Source organism: Ptychodera flava, chromosome 13 (genome assembly GCF_041260155.1).
Source record: "Ptychodera flava strain L36383 chromosome 13, AS_Pfla_20210202, whole genome shotgun sequence".
NCBI classification, from domain to species: domain Eukaryota; kingdom Metazoa; phylum Hemichordata; class Enteropneusta; family Ptychoderidae; genus Ptychodera; species Ptychodera flava.
Genome location: NC_091940.1, coordinates 40,857,146 through 40,874,897, shown reverse-complemented (window position 1 = coordinate 40,874,897; position 17,752 = coordinate 40,857,146). Strand labels below are relative to the sequence as shown.

The 17,752-nt window shown below is 36.3% G+C and overlaps 1 protein-coding gene across 1 annotated transcript in view; it reads right to left on the bottom strand.

The window, feature by feature from the left end:
• Positions 1-8,413: 8,413 nt before the first annotated feature.
• The window catches only part of LOC139148459 (beta-1,4-galactosyltransferase 5-like), a 61,904-nt gene continuing 52,565 nt past the window's right edge, over positions 8,414-17,752 (bottom strand). Inside the window, exon 7 of the mRNA XM_070719920.1 lies at positions 8,414-17,400. Coding sequence (XP_070576021.1) covers positions 17,259-17,400 — 142 coding nt within the window. The 3' untranslated portion in view covers positions 8,414-17,258. The remainder of the gene's footprint in view (positions 17,401-17,752) is intronic.

Below are 17,752 nucleotides of genomic sequence, written 5' to 3'. Positions count from 1 at the left end.
CTACGCTGAAATTCTCATCTCACGTATTGTCACTCTGTTATTTGTTTCATTATTCAAATCGTTCGATACAAGAAATTTTAAGTTATGACACTACTAGTATTTCCACTCAACTATCGTTATGTCACACCTTGCATCTCCTCAGTGTACAGCACGTCCTTCTTCAATATAAGATTATGCAACGTTTCCAAAAAATTGTCTCTCATACATAACTGCGGGGTCCTAAAAATCCTATTTACAGTTAGCATTGTATGCATATTATATTTGTTGGGATGTTCTAAAGTGCAAGACTTTAGGTCTTCGCTGACCCATTGCCCTGTTTATGTCGATGGAAATGAACCTGACGTCTTTGCGACCGTTCCGTTTGATTAAGTTCAAATGATTCATTTTCAGGTTACACACAAAATTACTTTGAGAGAACTATCACCTCAAGTTGCAAGAAATACTCAAAGAGATCCATCCGTGAAGAGCAGCGATAAATAAAGACTGTCAGAGATGATATCCTTAACTGCTAATGTATACAGATGCATTAATGCAGGACATTGCTAATAGTTGTTTTCACACGCTGCAATGCAAGACGTGACTAGGATATCTTGAATCACTGACATGTGTATGAAATACGTCCATAGGGAATAACTTTAATGCATAATGCTTCAAAATTCGGGAACCCTCGTCTTCGATGACGTCACACTCGTTCGGAATACTGGGATATATATATATATATATATATATATATATATATATATATATATATATATATATATATATATATAATATATAGTAGATGAATAAAATTGCACACGTCTACTGATCTGCTTGTATATTTTCTGTTTATTCTGTTGGTATTTGTAAGTTTATAATTTACTCAGCCTGTAAAGTCCGTTTAGCATTTAATTAGGATCAATACTATCCTTACACTGTTCTGTATTTGTCTGTATTCTCCCTTGTAGACATCTTCAACCTGATGAAGTCCTACTTTTAGGACGAAACGTTGTATCAAAATTACCAACAGAATAAACAGAAAATATACAAGCAGATCAGTAGACGTGTGCAATTTTATTCATCTACTATTACCAAACCACGCTACGAACAACACTGGGAGCTATCTGTACATCTCAAGTATACGTATATATATATATATATATATATTATATATATATATATATATATATATATATATATATATATATATATATATATATATATATATATATATATATATATCTCGATGTCCTCGTGGGAAATTAATCGAAGCCAGGTGGTTGACAAGATTGTCTACATACATATACACTGCAAGGCAATGTTGCATTGACAAATTTGTTCTAAATATTACTATTTCGATGTTTCTTAGTTTAGGGAAAATCCAATATTGGTATGTGTATTTGAATATAGGCATTCATTTATATGACATTTAAATGCCACCTCATATAAAATGCTTATTTATCTATTAGATGCTAGGAACGTACTTTCTCGTCGCTATGACACTTTGATTTGAAAGACGGTATCAGTGTTTCTCGCCACGTTGCTGACAGCGTATCATTGACATCTTTCAACAAATATTGATCATCCGAAAATGTGGAAAGAAATAAGTCCGATGGCATTTAATTTGCTTTTTAGATTCAACCCAGTACAGAAGACAAATATTGTAACGTTATTCACAACTTAAAAAAAAATAGTTCAACGGCTTTGTTTTGTGTTGAAACTGTCTGCAGTGGCTGACGTGATCAGCATTTCGGAATTTCATACCTATATGCAAATACAGGGCTTATCAACAATCGTCCCACTCAAAAGTAAATATATGTCTAGAGATGATCTAACGCTTGGCATGGCATCTTAAGGTATTTCAAAAACAAAAATATAAAGTTCACGACTTCAAGTCTTCACCGAATTAATATTAGTACACCATTTCCCATTCTCTACTAATGGTTGGTTGATAAAGGCAAGGTACTATTAAAAATTGAATAAATTGTGTTTCAGTTTAAGTACATACAACTGATGAAATGCTCCGCGTGAAACTGCTTAAAAATTATGCATTGTCAAACACACATGATTATAGAATAGATACATCCTTGTTACTGTGGTAACCGTGGATTAAGGTATTTTGTACAAACTACAAGGGAATCATTCGATAATCTTTGGCAAAAGATGAAATTGTTACTTCCACTAGATTTATCAAATCTGAGAGGTGAATAGTCTGTCAGAAAGTGAGAAAAGTGTTGTATTTCTTACAGACATCATTTCTTTATCCCCAGCTTCTTTGTACCATTGATACTTAATTTTACCTTTTCCTGCCAAGTTCATAATTCACCATCAGGTCAGGTTTGTTAAACTAGTGAAGCACAATATGTCCCATTTGGTGTATTTTAATTAAAAAAATAGCATTTGAAGGCCCCTGAAATCACAGATACTGTAAACATGATTTTTATGGACTAAAACTGTTTGAACAGACCAATCCAAATGGATGGAAATACGTATGGTTTTGGTTCAATACCGCTTTTCACAGAGTTGGCTGATTGGGAAGTGATACTATCTGGTTAAATGTCCTTCTCGTTATGTTCGTAACAAGAGATCCAACAGACACTTTCAGTGTTGAGGGCAGCCTCATTTTATCTGGTTACAGCAGTTTTGCCTGCATGTAAAGTCGACACGAGCCACTTCTCTTCTATAGCAAAGGTAGGATTATATTTTCTGATAGGATCACATAAAATAGCGTATTTACGCAGACGTAAACCCATTACTGTCGTGCAGTGTTGTTTGATTTACGCAGAGCTTCAGAAAACTCTGATACGGTTTTGGAATGACCGAACATTAAAAGTTGACACCAGAGAACTCAATTCTGTGAACAGAGTTTTGTACATGTAGATCGTGACTTGAGATTCCAGGGTAAAACTATCGATAAGCTTTTAGCATTGATTTGTGAAGAAATTTACCGTCCTGTATTTACGTTGACAGTCATGTATCCTCAAGTGACCATGTATTTGCTCTGTCGACTCATTATTGATTGAAAGCGGTGGTTTTTAAAATCTTCCATGTGTTACTTTGTGTTTGGTTTACGATGCAGAGAACAGTCTGGTTTTATCTAAACACGGCAGAATCATGTGCATGCAAAGTCAATTGTACCGATAAATTTACAAAACAGATTGCCAGCTCAGGTATCACAGTTCCTCTACACGTACACCTATGACATCAATAGTAAAATAAAAGAAATAAATAATAAAAACGAGCATCTTTAAATAACGATTAACGAGGTACCTGTGGTGAAACACGAGTCTTAAGACGTGATCAACCATAACGAAGAAGAATGGATGGGTATAGGTTGTGGAGTCGGTAGGTGATAGAAGTAATTTTGATGAAATTGTCAACGTTGCCGATTTACGCTTAACAAAGCTTGTGATATGTTGTCTTCAGATGTGACACTATGTGGTTTTCTACAGTTTAATGGACTCAGGCCTTCATTCTTAGAGAGGATGTCTGGGGTTACTGATTACGTCAGTCTGGCAAGATAGATGGATGGATGGAAGATGGGTCGATAGATCGATGTGTTTAAGGTAAAAGGCCGTTGTTTCGTATCCCATGGTGAAATCGGAAGACATCTACACAAGCAATTATGGAACAACACAGGGTGTTATTGAACACTAAGACTAGGTACTTATAAAGCAGAAAAAAACTTTGCTGTTTTACACATGTGATCAGAGTCAACTCTGAATTCGTCGGACAAGGGAAATACAATGCAACTTCAAGCAGCTACTACTGAGAACTTCATACAGCTACCTTTGAGATCTATCGTCTTCCACCAAGTCAACGAACATGCGTTGTTCAGGACTCATAAGCATTTCTCAAAGTTTACTTTTGCTGAGTAAAGCAGTTGTTCGATATTACAGAAAGCCGATAGCAATATGTAAATTATCTAAATACTCACGTTATCAAAAGACTATTTATTTTCTTCAAGAAGTGACCAAATTTCACCGACTTTTTTACCAATGAAAATGGTTCTGAATATTTGTATGCGTGTGAAATCTCACTCTATCGAAATTAGTTTTCAATTAAATTACAGATTTGACTTTGAGCTTCTCGATTACTTCTTCCATGCTTTGAGCCAACAATCCAAAGTACGACATCAGATTTTGGTCACTCATGATGAAGTGTTGCTGTAAATGGACAATGTTAGCGATGTCGGCTTGAATTGCTAATTAGCACACTGTTTGCACAAGAATGCCCAAATGCGGCCATCGAGACTCGCGAACTTTATCTTTTTGAATAACTGACGATAATATGAAGACCTCCATGGGGAATAATATTGCGCATAATGCATTAAACTTCATCGGAAATTGCAATGTTTATTCAGTTGTTTCAAGTTTCTGTAATTCGGTTAACTGTCCGATATATCAGTATTGTCTTCCTGTATGTGACTATAAAAGTTGCATGAATAGTCACATATACATCATAAATTCATGACATAGTCCATGACAAGAACTTTCGATGAAAATTTGAACAAAATGTCTTATTTAATATGTTGACAAAGTCGTAGAGACAAACCTTTCATATAAGCCACTTATTTCTCTAACTTTTTGAGCTGACTTCAATTTTCACTTGCCAGGAAAAGCAAGAGCTGGGAAAGTCTGGTCTATGGGATACGTAATGTCTATTTACCAAAGGTTACGCAAAAGTTTGCCGATTCAACTTAAGCACATTCTTACTTTGTTTATGACCATCTCAAGGGCACGTCTTGCCGAAATTCACACTCTCATACGTGATCAGTAATATTTGGGAGCACTTCATGGAGTGAGGCCAAACGTATCGCCAACAGTAAACGAGTACGCCCCCAGTGGTGAGTCAATGTTATTTCACAGGTGTTTGATTCACTTTCGAACACAGGCTAGCCACGTGGCTGTTAACACCCACGATGGGTTTTCTGACCCTGTTGAAAACTTGCCGCTCTCTCTTGCAGAGTGACTTTTAAGAAAATGAATTAGGCTATCATAATTATTATAAACTAGAAGCAATATGCAATCGTCATAAGCTTACAACATTATTGTAACTGAGACAAACCAGTACGCTCCAGGTGTACGTAAAAGATGTAACTTCTTGAAAACACGACTTACCAGATTAACTAGTGTCTCCAATGGCTTTCAAGGACTTTTGCGTGTGAAAATCACTGCAAACTTGTGCATTTTGATGGCAGGTGTCTTGCAATAAACCGGTAACATCTGTACTACAACTTGCAAAGCCGATGAGGGGTACGAGTACGACCCGAGAAATATGCATCCAGTGTTTGAACTCGACCTAGTCAATGCATTCATCGTGTGACATGCGACAGCAGCTGTTTTAATGCGCAGTCACGTGCTTGCTTGTGAGAATTCTGTTTAAGTTATTTTACATGCTCTTCTCTTGATTTGAGTTTCGTTCGATACTGCAAATCAAACCAGATATGAACTGAAAATGCTCACGTGTTTCATTATATATTGCAGTTATGTGTAAATTTTAACCTTTGCCACATGTTTGCAACTTCATTGAAAGTATTATGATCAACATAATGAACAATAATCATCGCCGATTAGGTCATGAAGTATATGTAATTAGCTGAAATAAAAATATTAAAGTTATTTTACTGCTGTCATTGTATCACCACTTTATATAGCAAGTGTAGTTACCGTTGGCCAAGTCATTCAAGCCATATATGCCGAGCTGTGAAAGCTCATTAGAAATGCAAATTATAAGTTAACTGACATGAAAATGTGAAATAACTTTTGATATTGTTTTAACCTGGTATAATCATCAATGTACATAGCATATTTTGCCAACTTTGATCAAGTAAATCCCAGTATATATTCCTAATAAGCAAAGTTAATTAAATATGTAAATTAGGAATTGGCTTAAGTAAAAATGCTTAATGATTTTCAATGTTGTATCATGGTACCTGCAATATATGTAGCAAGTTTTGTCAACTTTGGTAAGTTGATTCAGATATATATCTCTGATTAGGAAAGTTTATTAAATATGCAAATTCGGAATTTGCTGAAGTAAAACTGTTCAATGACTTTCAATAATGTTAAATCATAGTATCCTTAACATACATACCAAGTTTGGTCGATTTTGATTGAGTCAATCAGACATATATCCCTAATTAGGAAAGCTCATTAAATATGCAAATTAGCAACTATCTTTCACGTCACCCCTTAATGGTTCCCACTGCTGATATATCTTGGTGTGATCAACATTTGTAGCAAATCTCATCAAATTTTGTGTAGTCCTTTTTAATGTATATCCATTTTTTCTCAAATCATTAATTATGCAAATGAGAAAAAAGTATGCAAGCCACACCCACCTATGTACCAGATTTGATTCTGATCTGATGAGCCGTTTTTGAGATATTGGACCAACAGACAGACAGACAGACAGACATTGCTGCGACATATGCTCACGTGTGTAAACACGTGAGCAAAAAATGACAAATGCTGTCGTTTTTCATCCAGGTCTCTTTGTGAATTAGCTCGCTACCTCCATGATTAGCTGTGACTTCTGATGCATTTTGTAATTTGCTGCCCTGGCTGTAAACTAGAACTCCTGGTTTAACTTCCGAAAATCACACAGAAATGCCCTCTCTGTGTTCAACTGACCATCAAAGCCAGTATATATTGTTCAATGCTTTTGTTGACAAATGAATTTATCACATTTTGCACTGTGTTTGCATGGTGACTGCTTCACATACACACTCCATGGCAATGAAGAAAACCAGAAAAACAACAAGAAATATTTAAACAGAAAAACAAGAATGACAAAAGTAATTAAGGTCTAACTTTAGGTACTGGAGGTCAACTTTAGCAACATGCATAGCAGAAACAAGCCCCTCTTAGTTTAGTATAAACGGTCTTCCCCCATCTACTGTCTATGGTTGCAGCTGGTCTGTCAATATGTAACAGTTCATAAACAATGACAGGAAATGAGTCAAGATCAGTGGAGTTTGCCTGTTTCTCACTGGCAGGTATGCCTCCTGCACATTTGCAGGATTTCACTTTTTCTTACCTCATTTGCACATTTTTGACACTGATGTGTTCATTTGAACAAATTCACATCTCAACCCCTGCATCTACCTGTACACCAAATACTGAGATGGTAGCTTTGGTGGTATGGGAGCCTTTGTGTGTGACGGACATACATCCGCACATACCCACAAATATACAGACATACAGACATGCAAATCAGATGCAAATGAACTGATTCAGCTTATACGAGTGTACACCAAATGTGAGCTAAAAATGTACTTATTACTATCAGGAAGAATCTTTAAAATATTTAATATGAAAAAAATAAATATTCACAGTAGGTCAAGCATCAGTTGGCTTTCTATAGTTTTGGTAGACAAAAGAGGCAGTCACTTGTGACATGGATGGATTAAAGGTGCACTTTTTTACCATTCACTTTCAGCTTGTTTCTTGGTGATTGCTAATATGCATGTAATTATTTCCCAAATGGTACATCTGACAAGAATTGTCTAAGAGAAAGGCCAAGAAACACCACTTTATTAAATTGGGGTACATCCTGGTGAGAGGGGAAGAGGTGGGAGATGCAGGTAAATCCTGGTTATTGCAAGGGTGGGGAGGAGATGCAGGTACATCCTGTTGGTGGGGGGGGGGCTGTAGTTACAATGTGGTGATTGGGGAGTGTATGGGGTGGGGATGTGAGCAAGGTTCTGGGTCAGTATAAATAACTGGATCGACACCCAAATCAGCGTTCAACCACTTTATTGACTAGCACTCAACAACACTAAAACTAATACTGAAGAGTAATATCTACAATGTGAGAAAAGTATCCGTTTTTGGCGGGATACCGCAACATCACAAACTAGTTGTGATTGGCTATGAATACTGAAAGCTGATTGGCTATCATAGTTCAAAGTCTGAATCCGCACAAGTCCACGAAAATAAACTTTCATCGCCGATAGGGAGGGGCAGGAGATGCAGGTACATCCTGTTGGGAGGTGGGGATCAGGAGATGCAGGTACATCCTGCTGATGAGGGCTGGAGATGTAGTTATATCCTGATGATTGGGGAGGGGCAGGAGATGAAGGTGCATCCTGGTGGTGGGGGGCAGGAGGTGCAGGTACATCCTGGTGGTGGGGGCTGGAGATGTAGTTACATCGTCATGATTGGGGAGGGGCAGGAGATGTAGGTGCATCCTGGTGGTGGGGGGGGGCAGGAGGTGCAGGTACATCCTGGTGGTGAGGGCTGGAGATGTAGTTACATCGTGATAATTGGGGGAGGGGGGCAGGAGATGTAGGTGCATCCTGGTGGTGGGGGGCAGGAGGTGCAGGTACATCCTGGTAGTTTGGAGGTTGGGAAAGAAGGCACATCCAGATGATGGGGTGGGGGCAAGATATGCAGGTAAAAATTTCAAAACATAACATCATACAACTGTGTCGCATCTATTGATCATTTATTTTCTAAAGGAGTTAAATACGTGCTTAACATTACATCACTACATGAAATTATTTCTAGATATACCTGATTTATTGACTGTACTACATGTATCTGATAGCAACTATTCAGTCTATGTGACAGAGAGCAAGATTTTCAGCACTCCACACATCAAACTAACGGATGTAAGCATTTCAAATTCATTTACAAACTGGCCTATCATTGCAATCTATGAGAATTATCAACTTTTTTCATCCTGAACCACCCTGCTGGTATTATTTAAGTGCCATTACTTTTATGTTCTCCATAGAAATTATTTTGCCGAAAGCAAACCTTTGGTCTACATCCAAAGGTGTGAACCAACTGTGTTTGATTCGTCTAAAAATCAACTTGCAGACAACATTTCAAAGACTGACATGTGTAAGCCCCTCTGCTTGTATTGGTTTAGACGGGGGCTGCTACATTGATTTAAAAGAGAAAGAGGGACAGCCCACAGTGTGCTGGAAGAGATAATATTATTGTTTTAAGATGAAGACACCCTTAGAACATATTCACAAACTGGTCTGCAAAAGGAAACATACAAATCATAGACAACCTTGTGTGACTGTGCTATGGGTTAGGATGACGTTACAGATTGTATTTTCATTAACATTTCCTAGCTAAATATTTGAAATAATTTGATCGACGTCTGCGAATTATTAAAAATTATCCGCATGTTCACAGAAGAAATAATAATTTCCAGTTGGTCACATACAAGGATTGTCAAACTCAAATTGTGAAAGATTTTCAAAATCTTACAGGTGCTAATATCTGAACATTCCATTTTGCTTTGGGTAATTCCCAGTACTGTCTTTACAACTTTGTTTCTCATAGAGAGTAAATCTCCAGCTAGCAATACATCATCTATATGCAATAAATCATCTACATCCAATACATACAAAATGTGTGTAGACTGAAGTACTATTCGTCTACACCAAATAAGGCGTTACAATACCTTGTTACTTGTACAAATGTGGAAAGTATTACAATTTCTACTTACAATATCAACTTTCTTCAAAAGTACCAAAGTGTGCATGTACCTTAAGTCTACTATCTACATGGTGTTTTTTAACTCTGACATCTTATTACTTGGTGAGCAGTACTGGAACCCATCGAGAGCTTAGTGAGATTAAAATGAACAATTCTGACAACTGTATAAAAGAGTGGAAGGAGAGAGTGACAACCAATGGCATTATGGCATTCATATTTTCAATGGATTAGTATCCTTTAACATTAAATAATGTTAGAGAGTTTTAAACTAAAGCTGTACTTCTCAGAAGTTTTCTGTTTTGAGTATTTACAGTAGTTAGTGATTTTCCTTGCCGTTCCATAAATTATCATTCCTAATGGGGGAAGTCTCTTTCCAAAATATGACCATCTGCAAATTTGTGACAACACTTTTAAAGCACTGGCTCTTGAATTATTTTTTCTGAAACTTCAGCTGCATATGGTAACAATTTGACTCAATGAAGTCAGCCATGATCCAAAGGTATGTCTTTACATGCCGCATCAATATTTACAATTATTTTAATTACCATCAAACTGGATGTGACGATAACATCTGTCCTGATGGATGAGTTGTTTTTTCTACACAAACCCTTTACACAAACTTTCAGAAATCTACCAATTGACAGCTTGCTAACCTATATACACTCTCAATAAAATGTGAACAATCTGTTTGATCAGAAATTTAGCAATCTTGAGAATGGTACATTTTTCAGCCGTAACGTCAATAGAGAACAACATTGACACAACTTGTGAACAAAATCAAAATTACGAGTACTGGTTGAGATATCAGGAAGCGTCATATCGTTAAAAATTTTCAGAAGGTAATGATCTGAAATTCTGAACTTTCAAGAAATGAATCAGTTGAATGAACCGATTTGAAAGAGTGACGGTACTTGTAAACAAAGGGATTCAGACCAGCTGAATCAGATTAAACTAAATGCTCAACTCCCACAAGCTGCATTTTAATTTTTGCTTTCTGTGAATCATTCTTACATATCATGGAGATAAGTTTGTTTTGAGTTGAACAGTACAAAACATGTGGAAAGCCCTATCCTATCCTGTGATATGGCTGGCTATCTTTGCCGATATCAATCAGACGTGGATGGCTGCCAAGGCCTTGAGTGATGTATCAGCCAATCCACACATATCATAAAAACACATTTGAATAACTACAGTTATTAGAGTGCAGTTCATGGTACCTGTCATTGTTTAATCAATGTCCTTCACAAACTCATCTCTTTTTATAGTTGGAAAAAAATTGTGTTGATTGGTGTCAGCAGTCAAGAACAAAAAGACGATTAATCATTTCAAATTAATGATAAAAAAAGGTATATTGAATTTGCTGGGCTCACTTAAGCACTGTCATTGGGTTCCGAGTACATCTCATGTTCAAAATACTAAAAAGTCACAATATAAGTGTATAATAAAATCTTACAGTACAAAATCTCCGAGTCACATTTCCAAACGCACGCACACAATAAAATGGAGTTTAGCGTTTACAACAATTCAACGGAGGCAACTTCAATATGCAAATCTAAATAATATAAGCAACTTAAATCTTGACATCCTTTGATGCCCACCTTGCAGGTCAAGAATCAGAGTTCAAAGGTCATTCAGAAAGCAAGTGACTAAATAAAATGGATAGAATTTGTACACAGAGTGAAGATGAACAAAAGAAATTTGAATAATATCAAAAAAGACAAAGCTCTGCCAGGTGTTCAGTATGCACAAACCAACTTCCACTACTCTACTGATACATTCTCTGAATTTTGATACCAGAACAATGTGTGGAAAAGTTAGCCCAGGGCATCATGGGATACCCTAGAAGAATGATAATCAGGCTGTCAGGGAAGCTTTCATGGAAATACCTTGATTTACTTTGACCTCAATATTCCATATTCAAGTAAACCATGTCATTTAAATATTATTGGAAAATCTATACCCAGTGATAAAGTTTGTGTCTTACTTTGTAGTCAGTTTACGATAGGATGGGACACCAAGTTTTTACTGTCAAACTGGTCTCACTTACTTGCCAATATTTTAATTTACCAGATTGAAAACCTGATTTCAATGGATTTGTTGAGCGTTGATTACAAAATTCTACCCATGATAGTACTGCTGTATCCTCCTTAAATATCCAACATCTACTCTGAATAATGCTGTGTGTAGTTTTGTGTATCAACTATCATGGATCAAGTGGTTTTCATGGGAGATCTACATCAAAGTTGCCATCTTTTAAGGTTCTGTTTGGACAATGTATAAACCAACACTACAAATAATTTTGTTTGTGTCAATGTCTTGGACATAACACAGACCAAACTACTTGTACCCATCAAATATCTCTTTGCACTGTGTCTGTTGCTGACTGCTTTGTTCAAGCCTAAAACTTTACAGTAGTTATTAAAATCAAACCTGCCACTCTTTACATCACTGAATTTAATAGTTCTAATCATTGATTTCCAAAGTCTTAGGGGATGCCATGTCTTAAGAACAGCTGGATTTACTTCCAAATCTGAACTGATGGAAATTCTACAATCTGCTAGACAAGTATGTGAACAAAGATTTGATAGGCTAAAATTTGCATACCAATAATCATTTGCATAGATACAGAATGTTTCCTAATAAATAAAACATATTTATGAACTACTTTTAAGGGCATTTTACTCGATAATTTAAGTTACCTGACAATTAACATTCTGGTCATGGCTTGCACGATACCGTAGTTTTCCTCTGTGAGATTGATATCTCTGATCATTCTGGTAAAATGACATTTCTGGTGAGGGATGGATATAGACTACATTTGTGGCACTTTTCTCATTTACGTTTTATCGTTCTTCATTGAATTGATTCACTTTGCAGTTACATGTAGTATAAATCTTTGATGTCAGTGCAGGACACTTGTGATGTATTTGGAAAGCAGAGGTTGGAATCAAATTACTTCACAGATAAAGACACAAGTTATCAAACTTGTCCCGATAACAATGCTTTTTTCTTTAATCACTGGGAAATGCAGACATGACAGTGTTGAAAGCAAATATCAGTTTATGCCTTGTCCGATATGTGACAGTATAGGTTTCACTGACAAACAAAATACCCAATTATGATATATCTTGTCTCCATTTTCAATAAAGAGAGTTCAGTTATGACCAGTATTTGCATCCTAAACTAAAATGGTGTAAATTGTGTTAATTTCTATAGAGGCATATGTAGCTTCATTATACTGTGATAATTTTGAAATAATGCTGACATAATTCAATGTGAAAATTTGATCAACAGCTTTTGATAGATGTGTTCTATCCAGACTTGTGTGCAAAAGTTGCTGAGTTTGGCACAATGAACATAATGTGCTTAGTCTGCCAGATATTCTTTGCTTTACAATCTGATGAAACTGTGAGGTATGATTCATGCTACATGTACTCATTTAACATCAACAGAACCTGAGATACATATCAGATTTAGATGGGTCTGACAGTCATTGCTGCAATATCTCTGTACTACATGAGTATGAAAATTCAATTAGAACCTTGATGGAGGAATAGTCTTTAATAAGTTGCTGTATCAGTTTTTAAGTAAACAACTTTTTGTAGTTATGTGGACTTATAAACTGGAGTGGGCATCTTCAGTTTATTATGGCATCAATTTTCACATGAATCAAACACCAGTATCCTTCCATGTTTGTTAATTACCGGTATATTTCTAAAACTGAGTTGATAAATATGAAAAAGTCTATTATTATATTAATTAAATATCGATCATTTAGCTATCTAATAATAAGTTTTCCTTGGCTTTACTTTCTCTGGACAAGTGCCAGGAGTCAAGCATGGTACCACAAAAACACTCTTTCCTCAACTAATCATGAAATTTAAGGTCCATCATACCACTGTAGCAGGCAGATTCTGCCACTACGGCTCAGTGAATCCGGACCAATTCCCTTTTATCAAGAGGCGTTTGTTCTGTGGGTAAACTGAATACTGCAGGTGGTGAACGATCAGAAATGTTTGAAAACCTGGTGTTACCATGGTTACATTGCTTCGTGACAAGTACAGAATACAGCAATATGAAATACAAACTGTATCAGGAACACACACTATACACATTATAAGTTACACTGAGTGACAGTAGAGGGCAAAGTTCATCCACTCTGCCTGTCTGGTTTTTCATGGCTGAATTATGACTCAGTAGAAACCAGTCTTTTTGATTCAACACATGATTACATGATTACTCAAATACAGAGCTAACATATTGCCTATATCCATGTTTATAATTAAAAGCTAGGTGTGAGAGATATCCACTGCTGAGAAACCAGTGTTTTTGGTCCTCGGCATTTGGGAAACCTGATGCCTTATGACATCTGTTCAGCTTTCTGAAATACAAATTCCTAAATTAAACAAAAGTAAGTGAATAATCAGCTAAACATGATAACTATGCCCTTTTGTTTAACATCTTGTCAATCCACAGCAGCAGTAAAGTCACAAATTACAAAAAACTTTGATTGAAAATCAAGTAGGTGACAAGTACATGATACAGTAATCATATTAAGAACAATTTCTAAATTTCAATATTGCTTGATTGCAGCTTAAAGCATCTTGTCCAACACTGATTAAAAAAAAAAGATATGCAAATCACAAAAATGACAACAAATATGCATAAATTAGAGGAAGAGAACTCGGTGCAGTAAGACACATGACGGTCATGTATAATCATACAGAACTCATCTTCCCACCAGAGGGCGCCCTACTCCTCCCTGGATAGAAATATTGATCAAATTTATTTTGATGCATCACAGTCACAATACAGGTCTGAAGTAAGTACTACTTTCTTTGTTGTTGTAAAGCCATGAGGAAGTTCCTTGATTTTTCTGTGCATAAAAAAAATAAAGGTTGAATCAACATAAAGTACAAAAACACAATTTTGTGCTTGGAGAGTAAAATGGTCGATGACATTGATACAATATCTTACAAATATCTTTACAGTATCAGCTAGTGTGCACGTATGGTTCAATAACATTATGAAATTGCAATTGTGAGTTTTCCTTGGTGTTCAACATAAAGTTCAAATCAATAAAAGACTCATTCAAAATTGTCCAACTGTAATCTTCAGTCTTTTGAAAACCTGCAACACAGCCTTGTTCACCTAGATCACCATTGGCGTGGCCTGCCTCACTGACATGGCACTGCCTCACTGACATGGCACTGCCTCACTGACATGGCACTGCCTCACTGACATGGCAATGCCTCACTGACATGGCAATGGAATTGATTCAGTGTAAACACGCAGCTTTCCCGGGATGACACCGTCATTTGATCTTTCATCAGGTTGTCCTTCATCAATAATCTGATTTAACAAATATATCGCATAAAGAAAATCTCTTTCAACTAGCTTTACACATTGTAAACAAAAATGAATGTTTTAGTTTTTGTTAATCTGTTGATCAGGACATTCCCATTCCCTATGTTGAAGGATATGACAGGTTTGACTGTACCATACATTGAGTACCGGTATGTGAAGCGAAAAAACCTTCAGTATGTCATAATTTTCACTACCGATATTCTGTATCTGATGTTTCATTTTACATTCATGCTACACATATTTCAATTCAATTCACACATGCAGATACCTCCAAGGTACTTCTTGAGAAGTCTAACTCCATGCTAAGTTAATACTCTCTGCACAACAAATCTGGATAATACCCTTCAATGCCATGGTTTAATAACGTCACAATCACTGGGCATGATATGGAACTCTATGAAATGAATGCCATCACAGAAATTTATTGCTAGCAATAAGCCGTCTTACTGTAAACATTGGCACACAAGTCTGTCAAAAATTCCCTCTTTTTGTAAGGACTGCTCTACAGGTACACACTATAATGTTATATTCTCTCCAGATAATTCAATACACGGAAGTAGTAACATTAGGGGACAGTAGAGACGTAACTATGGTATCAACATTCACGACACTGGTGTTCCTATTCCTGCTAAAATCACTGCCATGGCATACGACTAGCTTCTGACCAACTTTTGTCACCAATTTTGATGCTATAGACCCCGATTTCTTTCTCTTGGACACCTCTAGCAAGCACAACAAAGCATTTTAAAGTGACACGAAACCTTCAACAAGGTTTGTTGTGGAAAGCCTTCAGGATGTAAGGTTTACAGTGAAACTTTCCACATTGTCCCTGTCTGAAAAAACACATCCGTCATGGTGATATTGAGGCAGGCCTGTCAACAGCCATCACGGCTCGTATGAATGCTATGTGCAGGTAATTCAGTAAAGGCTATCTAATTTACATAAATTTCCATATGGTAATTACTATGCAGTGTAATCTGTCTTGGTATTTCCTTAGTGTGATGACATCGTCATTTGATTTTTTCTCCTGAGACATCAAGAATCTACTGAATCATGTCTAATTCTCATTGCGGCTTTTAACATAATCCAAATATCATACATCTCACTCATTGCGGTACATCTGGACAAGTCTGTCAGATACAATGGCTGCTGTACATCTCAGAGCTGATTGGTTTGTATGGAATATCTGTTCAGAGTTGGATGCAGACAGCCTACACTGATAAAAGTTAGTGTCCTAAGGTATCATCCTGATATTGGCAGATCTTCAGCATTTCTTCTGCAGCCAGTAAAGTCTTTGTTCTTGTAAAATCTCTTCAAATCTTGAGCACTTTTGTTATTCTCTATTTTTTTGACCACATACACATAAATTTGTGATGACATGATTTTATTATTAGATCATGTGATAACATGATTTCATTCGATCATGTGATAACATGATCACATAATGACAGAACTTCATTTGATCACATTATGACATGATTTCATTAATCATGTGATGATAAAATTTATTTGATCATGTGATTACATGATTTCATTTGATCACATGATGACAGGATATCATTTAATCACATTATGACATGATTTCATTTGATCATGTGATGACATGATTTCATTGATAGCATGATCAGATTTCATTTGATCATATTGTTGTGAGTGATGACTCAGACTCAGTTTGGACCACGTGCAATAAAACTACTTCTAAATGATAGTCATGTGGAAATCCTTTCAGCAGTAAAAACTGACTATTGTGATTAGCTGACACGATACAAAATATCAAACACACAAAAAAGATTTTGTACAACAACACAGAATAAAAGAAACAGTACATTGTATAAAATGGTACAGAAATCAGCCCCTTAGAGTTACATTGGTACAATTCACCACACTTGACCGATAGGTGGTGTACATACTCTCAGTAGCTGTAACTTGTTCATTCCTCAGCAATGCATTCCCATCTAAGCAGTAAGATTATTCACTTGGTGAATGTTTCATAAGTTATGAGGCTTGGAAAAACCTATTTATCCAAGAATTGGTGCTAAGATGACGTCATCTAGTCCTGCATGCAATGGATGAATCAAAGAGTATCCTAGTGCGTCATTCATGTCCGTACCTTCCACTGCTGAGGTGTAGCAAGAAGATTCATTGTCATATACTAAGCAATGTGATAGGCTTTGTTCAGCATCTCACTCCTGAAACATTTGTTGTAAGTTACAGCTATTGGGATTCCAAAGTTGACGTCCTTTCACACATTTTCTTCACTTCTTCAAGAAGTTCTCCTTGCTAATGAAGTCTCTCTGACTTTCAAGGTAATGTTTGTTTTAGTTTTTTTCTGCTTGGTCTACACAGACTACCCTGCAGACAGGCTTGCCACTTTGAATATATACACACACACATTCCTCAGGAAGAATTTCATTCCAAATTGCCAACTCACTAAATATCCCGATGACTTTGCTACACTGTAACATCCACTTTGTGAATATCTGCTGAAACGTTGACGTAGAGTTCATGAATTCGTATCCTGGACTGACCATACTCACAATTGTTGAGTCCATCATGGGCATTCCTCTCTTTTGACTTCCATAATAAACTAAATCTGAATCAAATAAAGTACAAAGGGGTTATTGTTTTCATATGGCAATCACTATTGTTCTAGATTTTGTTTTTATGTGCATAGAAAGGACTTGGACTAAAGAGAGGTGATATCTCCCCTGAGCTATCGTTTTTTCACTATTGACAATGCTGTCATGTAACTCATGATTGATCTAAAAAATGTGAATTCATGTAAAAATCAATGCTGAATCAAAGGAAAATGCAGTAAATTAGATAAAGCAATAAAACGTCATTTCTGACTTGTACCAGTATTAAAAAAATCCTATTGCAAGCACTGTCGAGTGTCAGTATAAGAGAATGACTTTTGAATAGCTGAGAGTAATTCAATGGGTTTT